The sequence below is a fragment of the Scophthalmus maximus genome, chromosome 15 (assembly GCF_022379125.1).
Source record: "Scophthalmus maximus strain ysfricsl-2021 chromosome 15, ASM2237912v1, whole genome shotgun sequence".
In the NCBI taxonomy this organism is placed as follows: domain Eukaryota; kingdom Metazoa; phylum Chordata; class Actinopteri; order Pleuronectiformes; family Scophthalmidae; genus Scophthalmus; species Scophthalmus maximus.
Window position 1 is genome coordinate 12,734,791 of NC_061529.1, and position 18,366 is coordinate 12,753,156.

Sequence of the window (18,366 nt, forward strand, 5' to 3'; positions counted from 1 at the left end):
AATCCCAAATATTTTTTTTTTTATTGCGTCCCTGTTAAACTCCAAACAGGACGGCGGGCTGTTTCCATATTAGAGCCCTTTTCTTTTTGTGAAATGAACCCTCGTCCACCCCAGTCCTGTTTGTTCCATAGGGACAAAGCATGATACACACTGGAGGGGGGAGACTGTTTACATAATAATCTGAGGGGGATTTGAATGGCTCACTTCGGGTTGCAGACAGTAAAATAAAAGTGAAATACATCTTTTGTGTGTCCTAATGGGGCCTCTCGCCTTTGGGAAATGGATTATTTATATGACCAATTTATGGGGGCGTTTTACAAGCAATAGGAGGATTCGGCCAAGTTATCTGCCATCTGTAGCTATAGGTATAATGTGCACTCACCCGAGTTCGGCCTAAAACGCGATGAAAGCGACGAGGAAAGTGACTAATGGCCTACACATTTCGGTTCATGCCCCGAGTCTGCTCCCTCACCCCACCTGCTTGCTATTGATACTTTTGTCATTAAAGATGGCGGCGCTGGTGGTTGTGGCGGTGCTGGACCCTGAAAACTGACACTAACCACTTAACAACCACGAGAAGCGATTGACCAATTCTCTTGATTGACCATGTCCAGTACTCCTACGGCCTCTGTCCATAGAATAAATTTGTCGCCCTGATCTATCACACGTCAAAAAACAAACACATATTGTGTCACTCACTCGGCCGCGGTGAGGCGTGCTCGAATTGAGGTGCCGTCTATTTAAGGCAGCGTATAAAGAAAATAGCTGCCTGCAGTATGAGATCCAACATGCTTTATTGCAGCGTGGGGCAAATGCCTTGCCCCACGCTGCCAAAAATACATACTTGGGCGTTAAATGAATAGGGCTCTTTGAGTTTCAAAGGAGCATAGAGGTAGCAGTACATAAATCTGTGGGAACATTACCTTATAGTAGTCTGCGCAGTGATTTTAACACTTTGATTCATTAGCATCCGATGAATCATCTGCTGCTTGTTAGGGAAAGTGCTTCCATGACACATTTCCTCTTGGAATTCCCACTCAGCTCACTCATTTACTGTAGCCCGCGGCACTGGCAGGCGCTGGCTTCGCTTAACTCGCACATTTACATTCAAGTCGGGCTCGGCGTGACTCTCCCTTCTCTTTTTCGGCGCACCTGTCTGACTGACTGATCCAGATAGCTCAGTGGTAAAATAATACCCCACCTCTTCATGTGGGAGTTTAAAAAGAAAATACAACATGGTGCGAACAAGGTGTTATCTGTAGTTTAACCCCGGGGCACGATCCTAATTACGTCGTATAAAGTTCTCCTTTACAGACACAGAGTATATTCCGTGATGGAAATTTAAATGTGACGACTGACGTGTTTGGCAGCGGCCCGGCTTCCCGTGTTTGATTTAGGACAAAGCTACGCCTGCCAGAGGGCCCAAACAACGGCATGTTATGCCTGTGACGCCTCAGAAACGCTCGCAGTATCTAATGAGCGCAGTCCGGCTGAGGTCAACGAGTCAATCCCTGTTATCTTCTCAAATCACCATGAGTCAGACATCCACTTACTGTAACGTCTTGTGAAAAGATGACGGGGCGCAGACCCTCGCGAGTGCACTGGCCGTTGCCCGGGAGTTGCTCTTGCGGTCCGGTGCCTTTTCATCTATGTTGCTGCGAAGAATTGGCCTGCGCTGCAAGTGGGGATTAAAGAGTGCAAAGAATCCAGTTATAACTGTTTAAAACTTGTCATCTCTCATTTGCTCAGTGATTTATAGGAGATGCAGGGTGCTTTTCATGTCCCGTGTGTCTAATCCCTTCAAGGCTCAGATAACGCCATATTTGTTTTCACTCTGGACTCTCGCAAAACAGAACGAGGGACTTGTGGGTCCACACTCAGATAGAGTTTCGAGACTTGCCCTGAAATTTTTTTTTTATCAAATAAAATGCAATTATAGAGTAATCTCATTGTTCACAGCAATAGGCCAGCCACACCAGGAAGGTCTGACACGGTGACAGAGGTCTGAGGCCTTCCAGACTCTTCTATGGATTATTAGGGGCCTCTATGGATTATTTTATGCTTGAAAGAGTGCCGTCTTATTTCATAATGTTTTTTGTGTGTATGTCCTCCCTTGTTCAGGCCAAATGTGTGCGGAGGCCAGCAGTGCTGCTCTGGCTGGGCTTTGGCCCCAGGAACCAATCGCTGCATAAAACGTAAGTTCAAATAACTCAACTGTCCTACGTTACATTTTAAGTAAATGTAACTTGCATGAACACTCTTTCATTCAGATTATATCATATATCTATCTATGTTATTTCTTGGCAACCATGGTCGTACATGTTTGTGAAGTCTTGAAAAGACACATAGGTACACTGACAAGTGTTATGTACCTCTAGTTGAGGCCACATCATCACTGTTATGCTTTTGTTTTAACACGTATCACTGTTGTCACGTTTGCGCCTGCCATCCGCACTACTCTGGAGTTTTCGAGCGGCTAAAACAGAGAGGTTTGGAAATGCTTCTGGCCCAGTTTTAGTCTGAAAACTCTTGGGCTGCGTTGTAGTATGGACGGGCAGAACACTTTGGAAACAATGACGCAGTCACCCGCATTCGCTTCCTGATTGGTTCTTATCAGTCACGACTCAACTACCAGCAGTTGCAAAGCGTTGTAAACAATTGCTGTCAATTGCACTTCCACCTTGTCATCAGTCCAAGAAAAAAAAAACCCTGGTCTTACTTTTCATTATTGTTGTTTCTCATTTGGGGTATTTAAGGTAACTAAGCAACCAACTGCAGAGTAGACAATCTGCATCCTGTTAACACTGGTGTAATTCATGTACCAAGTGAATGCTCACAATGATCTACATATTCAGGTGTGTTAGTATGGATGGGGAGTGATACTAAAATGGAGCTAAAACGCTCATCTGGACAGAGATCGTGTTTCATTTCTTGACTGCATTTTAAAACTGAAATGTAGTAGTATGGATGTAAACTTTGAGCAGACAGAGAGACTTCACAATCTAATGCACACAGACTGAAAACTAACATATTAAATGGATACTAATGACTATCCTGTCGAGCGGAATTTGTCTATTCAAGTTTTCCTATGGTGTTATTGCCCCCATAGTCATGTTCATCGTGTGGTGTTGGCCTGTTCTTTTCATGTGAGGTCCTTACATGGAAATTACAAGCACTTAGCACTTGGCTCTCTTTTAGACACAAGCCCTTAATTATGGGTGGGACCGCTTCTTTTTTTATTCGACCACAGCGCTACTGGATATCCTAACAGCCAGCTAATTAAAAGTGCAGTAGAGGAGGCTGGCTGAGAAGGAATAATTAGCCACTTTTTTTTCCAGTAGCGTTTTGCAGAACTGACAGAGAGGGGTTAAAATTGCTATAGCGTTGACATTTCTGTCTTTGACTTGGATACATGGACGGTCCTGTCTTTATTTAGACTCGTTTCTGATAAAGAGGCCAAGCTCAACGTAGAAACGGCTGAAGCAGTTTTACTGATTGCATGTCATGGGTCATTTTCACATTTATGACCAACATTGTCTGCTGCAGACTGAAATAACAGGTTGGAGGTGGTTTCTTTTAGAAAAAGTTATCATTAAATTTTACAAGTGAAAACCAACATGGTGAGTGACATTTCTTCACTAAGATGAGGACTCATCTATCTTTGTTGCTGCTTGATGTCTAGCAGCTACATATTATATTGACTTATTTACTGTTGCTGTTTACTGTTTTCTCTGTTTCTTCTTGGCTAATTCCTCCTCTCTCTCTCTCTCACACACACACACAGACACACACACACACGCACACGCGCACACACACACACACACACACACACACACACACACACAGTTTACCCGCATTTCAGCCAGTCCATTACACAACAAGCTGACTGGCTCCGGCAGCCACCTAATTAGATCTCCTTCCCTCCTTCCCAGTGCAAAGCCTCCTTCTCCTTTTTTTTCTCAAGTCCCAGCTAAAGGGACGGTTACCAAGGTGTAAATTACATCTAACATGGAGTCGCAGTCGCCTAAATTAAAAGAGCAAATACTTCTTATCTGCCAGTAAGTAACGGGTCCAGTCTAACACGCCTGTGTTAAACAAGTCAGTGAATCTGAGCAGGCCAGGGGTCTTTCCAACCATCTGGACCCTCTTACAGCTTGGCCCTCACCCAGGTCTGACTGGAGGCTATGCTATCATCAGCTGTGTGAAGCCCCAAGGCAGGCAAGGTGCCAACACAAAGACCCCAGACTTGAGCTGGGACTGGTAAGCCCCCGCGTAGAAAGACCTCCGTGGAGGAAAACGGGCTCAGACTATCTTTATTCTGTCCCCGTCTGAGTCCCTTGCTTTATTAGGAGGTGGCAGCATGAGAAAACATGTTCACAGCGGGGGGAAAGAAAAAGGAACAAACCTGTCGACTGAGAGCACAAGTGAAAAAAAAACACCTCGTTTGTGAGCGGCGTCTAGGAAATTCTCGCTGAAGGGATTGAAGTAATGTCTAATATTAAAAGTGTCAGCTGCAGGCTTTACCCACGAGGCTGGATTGGGTGTCTAGAGTTATGGCATCCCAACAATACCTCCTTGTTCAATTGGGTTGAGCTCAGAGCAAATATATGAGAGGAATTGGATCACTAGTTGTCCAGGGAGTGTGTCTGCATGTGTTCACTGTGTAGAAAGGTCTTCGTCTGGGCCTCCCTGGGTCTGTTGGCCGGAGGTTCTCTGAGGACTCGGTCCTTCCCGTGTCCTGGCAGGTTTGGCGCTGACTGCGCTGTGTTCGACTTCAGGACGGATGGTTAGCAGGCCTGCTTGTGTATCAAAGGCAAATTCAGTGTGCAGGAAAACATAGCCAGTGTTGTGTGATAGAAAGCTTTGATCCATTAAGGACAGTGTTTCCACTGCTGCCTCGTGTTTATTCGCTCACAGTCAAGTTAACCACTGTAATTGCCGGTCAACCTTCATTTCTTTTTTATGACATGAGTTTTCACATAACCGATGCTGATGTCGTTAACGGTGGCCGAGAATCAAAGGTGTGTGAGTGTTGTGTTTGGCTGGTAAAATGAGGCCAGGTGTGAGCTTTGCTGCGTTTCCAAGGCAGCATCGAGCTGCCTGTTAAAATGAATGGAGCATCTTGTTTCTGGGTCAGCACTATACTTATATTTATTCCCCACTGCATTGAAATTCACATCTGTTCATGTGTTCCTGTTGCTTAGATGAAGAGCAGAGGGAGGCCATGTTGTAGCCTCTCCCAGTCAAGGCCCAGCAGTAGTCCTCCTGCTTGAGGTATAAGACAAGACTGTCTGTCAGCTGCATTACTCTAACTGTCAGTGCTGCCTTGACACAAAAACTGGTGAAGCTCACGCTGAACACTCCAGATGGCTAAAGGTAGTCATTCCCGGTTTTGTTGTTTTCTCAATGGTTTTCAGGGAATCTCACGCCCATTTTAAACAATTGCTTCACCCACACATCAACAACATAATACATGACAATATTAGTAAGCTGTAGTAAGAGTAGTTGCAAAATAAGAGACAAAGGCATGTCGGTTGAGTGAAATTCTACACTGTTACTCTACTTGCACTGAGAACGGACACAGAAATCTGTTTACAAAATAGTAGGATGAAAGTTTGAATTGCCGGCATGTTTTATGATAAATACAGTAACCCTCCATTAGATGGCTTTTGTCAAGGTGCAATTACTGTTTTGAAGTTTTGGTTTACAACATTTCTTCGGATAAAAACATTATAGTAAGAGCTTTTAAAGGCCGTGTTACTAGAGAATAGATTTTAATTGTTATCTCGTTTCCTCCTCTCTTGTGTGGCTTTCACTCAAACTGGCTGTAAATTGGTTCTTGGAAGGGCTACGAGGAGGGACACACTGACTTGTACTGTAAAGAGCCCTGGGTGGTCAATAGGACTCGAGAAGCGCTATATTAATGCAGTTCATTCATTCGACAGTTGATAACAAATTTCATTCTTGACCACAGTGGGGGACAAAGAATCCTGTAGAATGGGCGAAAAAGGCGCACTAGGTGTTGGCGTACCCCTGGCGGCGTCACTACGCATCAGAGTTATGTCATGCTGCCCTGACTTCTCCAGTTAACATGGCTGTTTTAGTAATTGGATTAATGGCAATGTTCTACCGCCCACAGAGTGCATGTTTGGGAGACTACAGCATACTTTAGTACAGGGAAAGACTGTTCTGAACGCACTGGCTTCACATTTTACCCAACAAGCTCACGGTGCGCACTAAAGTACAGGCTTATAGATTCTGCAGCATACTACACTCTACATGAAAAACATGTTTTGATGAAAGCATGTGCTACATATGGCGGCATGCTGCGAGCATAGCCAACACTGGAAGCACAATTCCCCCAACTTGGAAAAAACACACACACACACACACACACACACATATGGCCCTTGACTTAAACCTGTTGCTATCTTACAGAGGGCAGATGAAAGGCGCATCATTCACGTGGAAGAATAACGTTGTTTTCAGTCTCTTAAGCAGTTGGTGATTGACAGAGTGAAACGCGGTATCAGAAGAGTTTCTTTTTGATTGCCTTCCAGCTTTCTTTGGCCTGCTGTGCGGCTCAGGGCCCCATCCCAACCCTGAAATACCTCCTTGAGCAGAGTATCTCTCTCTCTCTCTCTCTCTATCCCGATTACCTCTGCCATCACAACATTGAACCACAATGTAGCATGTTTTTCTTACTGTATCATGTCGCTGGTTTAGTGTGAGCAAGATTAGAGACCCACTGTCACCTCATTCCACGCACATAACATTCGAAGGCTGGATTTAATCAAAGCTCATTTGAAGTCCAAAAGAGGAAATGTGATTGTCTTTGGCTGGTAAAGCGGCACAATGTGTGTTTTATGTGAAACCTTCGTATACTCCTAGCAATATAAAAACAACACTTTTCACATTATTTGTTGAGTCATTTATCGAATTTGCTTAAACCTGATCTCGTAAGCGAAACGCATTTAATGCCCTTCTTTTTGGTTCAACATGTGTTCAGCAGCCGGTTAAGTATCAAGGACATACATGTGTTAACGTTTTCTGACCTCCAGAACAGTACCTAAAAAATGCAGGTTCACCATCTTCAACTACTAATAGATACAAGCCGTCTCACTTTCAACTGAGCCAGCTTCCAAAAAGCTGGCTCAGTTGTAGGTACACATCCATAGCACCACGATATGGACTCTTATCTAAACAAGCAACATGTACTATGAGTTTTCATCTTCTGCAGAAGAGATTTATTGTGCATAACCAATGTTTGAACTGTACCCTTGAAGGTTTATCATGCCGTGTACACTTCATAGGACAGTATATGCAGCTACAGGTCATGAGTCAAAGCCAGGCACATGACGTCCACCAAGTCACAAGGACTTTGCTGCTGAATAGCGATGCTAAACGCATTAGTATTTCAGAGTCACTGTAGATACTGTAGATAAGTCAATATCCTGTGTGCAGTTAATCTACAGCATATTAGAGGAGTAATAGCTCCTTAATTAAATCATACATTTGCAAAGCAAAAAACTACTTTGCCAAAGGTGGGGGGGGGGAAAGACCTAACACTGACGAGGACCAAGCCTCCCGAACAGATTTCTCCGTTTACAAGATGATGGCGGTGTTTCTAGTGATGTCACTGAGTCGGGGTTGAAGTTACTGCAACACAGACAGACACACAGTCCTCCTAGGCTTTATGTGTCGTGTGTGTGGATTTGTGGGGGTTGCACAGTTCACAGTTCAGGGGAATAACACTCCCTTGGCAGCCCTGTAGAGAGTTATGGGCCATTAGACAGATCCTGTAATCAATACACACCCGTCATCCCCAGCCCATCATTAACGTAAGATGCTGGACAGCTCGAGTCTCCGTTTGTCTCCTCAAACCAGGAGTGCAGCTTTCTCCACTCCAGCTGCTGCGTCTGTTTGTAGCTTGCTTCGACGTCCTGTGCCACATGTTTTTCTAATTGCTACCTCAGACAAAAGTGTGGTAAAATTAGGAAATACTCAGTGTCTGGACCTAAACAAGTGCCTGTAGAATTTCTTATTCGTTAAATTTCTACATCTCTGTCATGAGCTGTTCATAATACGAGACTTCTTGTTTGCTTTGTGTTGTTTTGGTTTTCTTAATGGCGTCATGATGCAGAAGAAAAAGTTCACATGCTCTTGGGGATGTCTCAGCAGAACGCTCCCCCCGAAAAAAAACAAGACTGTGCTTTACTGACTCACAGAGAAACATTAACAAGCAAGCAGCCCTCTCCGTCAGTCACACACACACACACACACACACACACACACACACACACTCACACACACACACACTCACACACACACACACACACACACACACACACACACACACACGCCCACACACGCCCAGTGAGGCCACAGTGTTGTTAGGGCAGCTCATAGACAACAATATATCATGGCACCCTCCTGCTTAAAGACCATATGGAAGTTGTTGGGATGTGATCCCTCAGGAGGATGGGGTTTGTGGCTTTTCGGTGAGCACCACGTCTCACAGAGTCAGCTTTACAAGTTGCGGGTGCACGCCCCCAGATCCAGATATCCTCCACACAGTGCATGTGGCATGTGGCTCATTAGGAGCTGAATCTGGGAGTTTTGAGGGGCGCGGTGGAGGCATGATATAGCATGGCTAAAAGAAATGTACACAGTGTCGCGGGTCAGATGTAGGTTAACAACCCCCCCCCCCCCCCAAAAGCTGGGGTGGGTTGGGAGAGTAAACGCTTCAACTACTGTACTGGACTGAAAAACCCCAAGCTGTGATTGAAAAATGTGCATTTATGACGGAGGCACGTTCATTGGGTGAAATATTACCCTTGTAAGATTCACCACAGAGAGAAAACAGAGGATCAGTCCAACAGTGTCGGACTCCCCCCTTCTGCTTCTCATTAGAACAATAGGGGAGTTTGAGTCTGAACCTTTAATGGAACCATGCAGAGTTACCGTAACCGCAGTTTGGTTGCAGACAGCAAAGTTAGCATTTGGCAAACCTGAAACGATAGCAATTGCTCTGGCAACCATGTGGAAATCACATGTCGTTAAGAGATTAAAACTCCCTTGAAATGATTAGCATTGAGAGGCAATTGTATTAACTGCTCAATAGACCAATTCTTACTTCGTCAGTGGACAGTGAGTCTGAATGACAGGCAACATTTCAAGCTTGTCTCTCCCCGCTGCCTCCGACAATCTTAAGCACTTGACCTGTTTCATGAGATCTGCTCAGAGGCCCCTGCTGTCATCACAGGAGGTTTACCAGACTGCATGTTCAGTCACAAGAGTTTTACAACGGTCTGTGATTGTGCAGTTTTGTGCAAAGTTGCAAACATTTTTAGGGCCTCTTTTAAGGGACATATTCATGGCTTTTGGCCTCTTTAAAAGCTTTGCATACACATGCATGTACACACACCCAATCTACCTATGAAAACTGTCACTATCTACTAAAGTATATTCAGAGATAGCTAAACTGCAACAGCCAATGTAAGGTAAGTTGCTCCAACCATCATTTCTAACGCCATTGTAACTTTCATTCTTACTCCTTAGCTTCCTGTCTCTTTTTTTCAGGGTTTGAAAGGACCTTCAGTCAAGCCTTTTGTCAAATTCTTCTAAATTCTAATTTCCAGAGCAGCTCACAGCCTCCAAATCTCATAATGGTACTCAGACTGCAGGGTCCATCCCAAGATCATCGCGATTATGCTTTCATTATCGATGTTATTTTCAGGAATGTCAGGTTCCCTCTGGTCGGACTGTTGACCTAGAGAGGAGATTTCCCCACATGTTTGAGTTATCTCAGATATTGGTTTCAAATTGCCCTTTGTTGAATGAAAGGACTATAAAGATTTGATGGGTTGTATTACTCTGAGTCAGAGGGAGGGTAAGGCGAGTCTCTGGTGGATTGTAATGGACTGGAAACGAGCGCTGAGTGGGAAATGAGAGTCCAGTGGAGTGGAGGGGGGACAAGACTGGCAATTTTCCTTGGATAAACACGCACATGCAAACCCAAGCTTACAGTAGAACAGGTACGAGTGATCCAGGAGAGCAAATTATGAACTATACTCATCTGAATGAAGACCGCGGGGTTGCTTTTAATATACGAACAGAATTCCCTTCGTTGATCGCCTAAAAACCAGGAAACAAATCACTTTGTCAGAAGAAATAACTGACATTATTTGAAAAGTGAATACCATTTGCAGAAGGATGGATGTTTGCATTCCCCATAGTTGTTTTTGGTATTTCTTTAGAGATGTTACTCAGGCAGTAAAGACATCCTTAAACTTTCTCAATGGCTATCCTTACGTGGCTTAAGTTTGAGACATCCGACCCACTTGAATATGAAGTTGAAGCTATTTCAGCTGAGCCCAAGGAAAATGCTGATTCCATATTAATAGTTTGTTTTATTACTGGTTCTTCTGGATCAGCATGTTTGTTTGGACGGTTCAGAGCTGCCAACCACAGTCTAACAGTCTCCTCTTTTCAGATGACTGGATCTGGACACAATCTCCCAAAACTTGGCCAGTCTTTCTCAGTCATAATTAAGGCTGAAGTGGTAATGCCAGGAATGTTTGCCATTTCTCCTCTTTCACTTCCAGCGGATTCTCATTTAATTATGACTCTTGCAAAGTATTAATTGCTGCACATATTTGTGAAAGGGGCAGAATGTGAGGCAATTAGTTTTAATGATGTGCAAGACAAATCTGTACAACAGCAATTACTGTGACAATGTGCTCAACAGCCCAGAGGCAGGGCCCAGCGACAACACAGACAGGCAGTGACAATGAGTGCTGCAGCCGCGCAAAGAGGCTTCATGTGGGGCACATGCCAGGCCCAGAGTCACTGACCTGTCCACTCTATTGTCAGCGAAGGCGACACGTTCGTCTGGTGTCAATTCGGCTCCTCACAACCGAAAACCGGTCGCACGTCCCTCGATTGTAATCACACCCCGTCAGCAGCCGGTCAGGAAGCACAATTTATTGGGTTATTTTTCTGCCCTGCTCTGTTTCTCGTTCCACTTCAGATGGTTTACTTGAAGAATGCAGTTTCACACATTACCAAGTTCTGCCCCTGCAACATAATGTCACTTGAGTCTGTGGCCTTTTTGAGCCACCGCCTTATCCCCAGACTTGAGGTTAAACAGACTTTGGACAAGGCGATGGCACACGGCCAGCCTGTACTTTAGCTAGATGATGTATTTAACTCCTTGCCAAACAGAGCTCAGGCGATTCCTATTTTATCCCATGATGGAAAATTTGGATCACATAGCAAGTTATACAAATCCTCGACCACATTTCTCTAAATGTGTATGCTTCATCAAAAAAGGGTCTACATTTTCCTCAGAGCAGTTAAAACGAAATGCTTGAGTGAATTGGTAGGTCTAAATAAAATTTGCTTCGCCCTAAAGCAGAAGAGAGTGGTGATTGTGTGATATTTAATCTTCAATTTGTTCGTCTTTCTCATCATACCACAGGCTGACGATGCGTAATGCAGTGGTCTATCAATTAACATTCACCATGATCTGAGTAAACCAAAATACAGAGTGGCTGTCCGTGTGGGAATATGTCTGTGGAAATAAAAGTCTGACGCGCGTCTTCAATTTTGAGCTCAAGCCCTGGGGAACAGCATTTTTGGGCTCCACCGTGCTTTCTTTCAAGTCTTAGAGGGACGCTAAGTGGGCCCGGAGTCTGAGCTGTATCACAATAACAGGAAGTGTGCATCAGGTAGACCACTGTTCACACCCAGTGGGGCCCTTTTTTTCGCTGCGGCACTCCACACTGCCAAGAGCTGCGGCAGCGTTCCTGCCTGCGATCTGTCAGCGTCCACAGCATCTGTGTCAATAGCATTCCATGGCCCTGTTGACAGAGCGCCGCTGTTTGCTTTTGCCACCACAGACCAGTGGCCTGATTTACTGTTTGAGGACCGTGTCATAAATCCCCGAGTGCCGTCTACTACATACATTCGTGTCACAAGATCGAGGGGCTTGTTTACTTTAAATTGTGTGCCACAGGCCACTTTCAGTACTTCAAGGATCTGGAGTGTGATGGGAAGGTGCGGGGTGGGCTGGTGGAGTGACACGGATTATTTTTCCATGACCACGAAATGACCTCAGCGCTGCGTATTTGTAGACTGTTGATAAATATTATGCACACATTCATCTTTTAAGTACAGTAAGCCCCTTCAGATTCCGTTTGTTTTTCAAATAAAAGATACAGCTCTTACAGGCACTCTCTTTGATGAAGTGTCAGCTATTTTCAATAACCAGTTTTTCCCATTCGCTCATTTTTTTATGACCCCTTACTTTTATTACCTTTTTAAACCGCCCGTGTTACAGTAAAAGCGCACACTGGATTATAGATAAGTGACCATATGTACTTTTCGGAAATCACTCTGTATTGTAATGCACGCCGCGCTAAAGTGAGCCACGAACCTGAAGCACAGGCTTTACTTCAGAGAGAAATTGGATAAGGGTTTAATGTAAGTGATCATATACATTTAGACTAAACAGGGCAGTTAAAGACTCGAGAGAAATTGAATATGACAGCCCCTCCAGGCTCTCTGCTGAATGAAAAGGACAAAAAAAAGGTTGAGAAGTGAAACTAATGGCCCAGTGATTGAATCAAGTTAAAGTGAGCCCCGGTGTTGAGATCAGGGAAAACCATAAAGGAGCAGTAGCAGGAAGGCAATTCTGCTCCTGCATACACGGGGGGCACATGCTCAAAGATGACCTGCTGTAAACCTGCTCTGCATCTGTGCTCTCTCTTCAGCTGACTGCCAGCCCCCCTGCCTGAACCGCGGCTCCTGCAGCCGGCCACATACCTGCGTTTGTCGCTCGGGCTTCCAGGGCCCCCGCTGTGAGGAGGTGGCCCCGGAGCAGGTGTACATCCGCGACGGAGGCTCCCTGAGGCGCGTTCTGCCCGGCACCAACCCCTTCCAGAGAGACCAACCGCGGAGAAGGCCCTCGGAGAGGCAGGTCACCGATACCACCAAGGCTCAGACCCCACGACCTGCCATCACCAGACAGCCTGGCCACACTGCGTGAGTGATGCAGCTGTGCCTCCCCCAGCTCCTCTTATTATAGCCAGAGCCTCACCACTTTGCCAAATACGGATGGGTACAATAAAAACATTTTAATATGAATGGCGAACACACTAGCAAGTGCTGACTGACAAGCACTGCTCAGTCACAGAAGCCTATAGTGCTCTGAGCTTTTCTCAGTGTTGTGCCATTAACTCCCCTCGGCATTTTATTCACATTGCTGTACATTTTGAAGAGATTTTTGATAATATTAATTTAACAGAGAGATTGGCTAGTTTGATGTTAGCGTCAGTTAGTGTCAAATGGTCAAATTAGGTCACTCAATCCATGCACTTCTTTAATTACTGTCTGCAAACCATTCCTGTTTTATGTACCAACAAAGTGGGTTTCAGGAAGAGTAAATTAATCTCACTTATAAACATGCTGCGCGTATGTTAATGTACTGTATATTGTGCCTTTTCACAGAGAAATGTATTTTCAGCTACCATTACTGTCACACGTGCATACTGGCAGAAAACAAATTGACACACCGTGCTGCTAGAACGCATCTAAAGGCCCCTCGAACGAACAGTAGTTCATTACACTCCTATTTAACACAGGTTGTGTTTATCATTTCCGTGAATCAAACCAGATGACACATTACATCCTTAATGCGCTTTAAGTAAAACAAATACTAAGTAAAACGAGCTTTTGCTGCCACGCTTGAAAATGTATTGAGGTAAATCTGTAAAATATCAGAAAATATAAGCAGACAGATTTACCAGACAGAAGTATTAACCTGTGCTATTTGCTATGAAAATACAGCAGGAGGATTATATTTTCTTTAGGCTTTCACTGTTTCAGCTTGTTCTTTGATTTAATGTATTAACTGTGACTATAATGTATCCAGCTAATAATTGCTCAGACTAAGACCTCTTTTCAGTGCGTTCAGCAAATTCTCCAAAGACTGCTAATCACACAGCCCGAGCACTTTCTTGGCTTGACCGTCTGACTGTTCCAGTTCCAGTATTGTTGGAAATAACGTTTTGGTTTGATTAATCACTTCGCCGTGGCTGGAACCATATTCCTGATCAAGGATGTTGAAAAGGCAGTAATTGTTTCCGGGAGTATTTTGATGGGCCGTTATTGCTCACAGGCTCCGACTTATCTTGTCAAATTGTGCTAAATTTTGGACTCAGGCCCAGTGCTTTTCGAATCTGCTCACAGTTGGTGATGGTGCCATAATTTGTTGGGACACTGAGGTCATCATTCACCTTTTAGCCAGTTTGTCATCTGGGTAATTTCTCTTTAACCAAACCACTTTAACATTTTCAATTACATTTATGTTGCTCCTCTTGATAAATATGAGGCTCTTGTGTCATTGTGTGCTTTTGCTGGTGTTATGGAATTACGCTGGCTGCGCCATCCACATGTTTGTGGTAGCCGAATGAAAATCTATTAAATGTGTTGGCAGATGGTTCATGAAAGAGTTTTTATACATCCTCATTCCCAAAAATTTCTAATCAATACAAGACCTCTGCCGAGTTGCACAGTTGCTATGCATATGTTTTCTTTGTTCTTGACTCACAGGACATTTTTGCGCCCTGAGTCACATCTGGGACTAGAGAAAGAGACGAGGCTACAGGTTCATCACAGTAAGAAGCAGGCAGTGTCCCTGAGTCACAAATGCCCCTTCTATGACTATTTTCGCCATCATGCTTCTATTGAAACTGACTAACCGTTTGTAAGAGGTGCTATTAAGTTCAAGATGAGCCATTTCCCCCTGCTGCAGTGAAAAATTTCCAAGCACGCAGCTCAGACTAATCCAATTACGAGTTGACAGATTTCCCTGAACTCATCAGGACAGAATAAAAACATCTGCCAAAATTGTAAAATGTGTTCATTTAAACATTAGTCAAAGAATTGTTTGAATGCTTGAATCTCTTTCATTGGCACTTCCAGGAAGCGATCTGAATGCTCGTGTAATGCACGTTTAACCCTCAGCCCACGCGAAACTGCTGCAAATGCTCTGGATTCTCTTGGCCCAGAATGATCTTTCAGGGGTGGAACAGTGTTCCCCCTGGAGAAGTGGTGGATGCAAGTCTTGGTTTCAGATGTCAGGCTGAGGTTCCACTGTTCCCAAAGCCAGGAAAGCACGAGCAATGTGAGGTCACAGAGAGTGAGAGTCAGATAGTGAGACACGACCAGTGCCAGAGCTCAATTAAGGAGTAGGAAGAGGAGTGGAGGAGGTCAGACGCTCAGGCTCAGATGGATCGCCTTGCCCCCACTTGAGGGAGCAAAGGCCACGTCGTACATGCAGCACCCGGCCGGTCGCCTTTAATTTTTCCCGACTGGAGAAGGTGTGAGGTATTATATATGTCTTTCTTGGAGCGAACCCGGCTCGTTATGTCAGGAGCACCCTGTTACTGACTCCGCCTGTCAAGTGGCGCCAAGAACAAGAAGTAGTGTAGAGAAGGAATGAGAGACACGAGGAGCGACAGAACAAAAAGGAATTATATTAAGAGAGAGAAAGCGAGTTGCTCAGTGGAACGAGGCGGCTTGGCCACACCGCTGTCCAGTTAGCTGTGGTCCGCAACTGTGGAACAAGGCTGTGTGCGCGTCAGCAGGCGACAGACAGGGACAGTGTGGTGTCTGCGCTCGATTTTGAAGAGGTTTGTCGACATCACAGGGAAGATAATGCTTAATTCAATTTTCAGCAGACCAGCACTTAAAATGTGTTTGTCCAAACACAGGCGTCTTCGATTAGCCATTGAACAACTGAAACAGATTTTGAAGTCTGGTTGCTCTGTAAGAGAGTGTTTTTAATCAACATTTCTTCAGCATTTGATAGTAGGTGTTTTTGATTAACCAAATTATTGACATTTGCATACATCAATCATCACGGTAGACTCCCCTTGCAGTAGCCATGTTTGTTTTTGCTCTTAACCAATGGCATACCAATGAAATTCAAAACTTCTGTTCAAATTTGACCGTTGGACATGTGTGTTGTCAATGTCCATTTGCCCCAATCAAGCAAGTACTTACATTAGCTGTATTTTAGCCGGCAACATCAGTGTTCAAATTATTGGGTAGTCCCTTTGGCTTAGCTCTGCCCAAAAGAGACTTAAGCTCCATGGATGTGCAAGGTGTCTCAAAAGATCCCTAACCAATGGTGCTTTAAATTATAGATTCATCGCATCCTTGGAACATGGAACATGGAATTAACTTCCCTTACAACTTAAATCAAATCATGTATATCAGATATATAGGCTCCAGCCCAACAGCTTTATGTTTGGGTTTTATTGTTTGGAAAAACACCAAACCGCTGTTCTATCCCCCCAAAAGCTGCAGGGTAAATCAAACCCTGAACATAATGTACAGTACCTACCAACCATGCATGTTTAGAGTGTGCATGTGTGCTTTAAAGTGGCAAAACAACGTTTTTTTCTTCTTGCCAGGACAGATCTTTGCCCTAGCTGGTACTAGTCCAGGATAATTAACCTTTATTTGTGCCAAATTCACGGCACATTCTGTCTGGCCGCACCTTTATACCATACCTGTGGTAACAAATCTTGCCATCCAAACGTTTAGCTTGCTTGTGCTGGAATTTCTCTGTGTCGAAATCAAATAAAGGTAGACGTGTTGTCAGCCCTGTCCAGGCACACCTCCACTATGAAATGTTATTTTAGAGAATAAACGGTTTCATGAATAATCCCACTGAATGAATCCAGCACATTTTTCAGTGACAACCTCGGGTAAAAGTCTTAGTGGGATGGTCAAAACATATGAGGAGCCTCCTGTTCGGTGAAAATTGTGAGACATCAACAAAACTCCATACCCTACTCCCTCTACTTATACTCCTGTCTCCAGTCTTCCACCTTTCCTCTGACCCTTTCAACTGTGTCCCAAAGGTCTCAGCTGCCTGCTCCGCGGGATGAAAACTTTAAAACTGAAAAATAGGTACATCCCAGCACATGCAGCCGGCAAACAAGTAACAGGTTCCTCCTTTGACCTGTGCCGTGGAACAAATGTCTTTCACTGTAACCTGCCGTTTCCCTCGTGCGCTGTGCTCAGCAGAAGTGAAAGGCTTGTCCCTGTCAGCACGACACCCTGTAGATCACAGCCCGTCCGTCATATCCCGGCATCCCAGTCAGGGCCAGTGGTGAACTGTAACACTGGCAGTAACACACAGAGGATGCATTCGCCACCTCCTGTGAGTCCTTTACGTAGCCTAAGCGTCACACCCCTGCCACTCTCTTACATCAGTACCCTACAGGAAACAGAGCAGGGCAGTGCAGGATGTGTGTCCAGTGTGCAGGTCATCCCTCCAAAGGTTATTTCTCTCTCTGGTCTCTGTTACATAATCAGAGTCAGGGCAGCTGGCAGCACCTCCATGAATAACAGAGCTTTACGGTGACACAGTTAAACTCGCCACAATCACTAAACTAAAGCTTGAACATACAGTGGATTCGATGACTAATGGATTAACTGGGTTCTTCTGTGTTCGGCTGGTTATGGAGAACATGAATGTAGTCTTGGTGTGCAGTTTGTCGTTAGAACTGTTAATGAACACTGGCGCTGTTGTTCGTTCCTTCAACGACTTTGTGACACGGAAATTGCACCATTCTAACAAGCCAATCATAATCAGGCACCACTGTGATCTCACAACTGTGATGCTCGTCACTATCTATTGTTCAAACAGACAATAGCACTGTGTGAAAAAAACAAGTCCCCTTCATTCATTCAAATGAAGCCACTGAGACGTAGGGGACGTTTGTCGAAAAAAAGTCAAACCTAGCTCGTGACTGATTGAAGATTTACAAAATGAACATCCCAGAGAATAAAGGTTTCGGGCACTTCTGCATTAGCTTCATTTTCCGGATCCAGTGACTACGTCCTTCGGTGGTGCCACTGAGGCCAAAGTGTCCCATGGGTTCGGACGAAGTATTTTAAAAGTTTCACTTACAATAAAGTAGCAACCACTGAAGTGCATCCCTATTTTATTACCACAGATTATTTATTCTATATGTTTCAAATTAAATTTAATTGCATCAGTTTTTTTGGCCCATTACTAGAAGTAACTGCTCTGTGCAATTTTTTGTACAAAGTGTGATGTGCTTCAGGGATGATTACATATTCGGTCACACCCAGTAACAGAATGAGATGATGAAGAAAAATAAAAACACTCAGTGACATAGAGCAAAAGACCCTTAATGCGGGTGATGCCGACAACTTTCTCTGCATTAACAGTTCTGCTTGTATCAGCCGCACAGTTTGCCCGGTGACGAATAGGACTGGCGGTTATGCGGCTTGTTGACTCAAGGCTTTGCACATAGCCAC

General features: G+C 44.5%; 1 protein-coding gene across 1 annotated transcript in view; it reads left to right on the plus strand.

Annotated features, from left to right (window-relative positions):
- The window catches only part of LOC118286276 (latent-transforming growth factor beta-binding protein 2-like), a 79,766-nt gene that overhangs the window by 1,398 nt on the left and 60,002 nt on the right, over window positions 1-18,366 (plus strand). Inside the window, exons 2-3 of the mRNA XM_035610592.2 lie at window positions 2,122-2,195; window positions 12,777-13,047. Of these exons, the coding sequence (XP_035466485.2) occupies window positions 2,122-2,195; window positions 12,777-13,047 (345 nt within the window). The remainder of the gene's footprint in view (window positions 1-2,121; window positions 2,196-12,776; window positions 13,048-18,366) is intronic.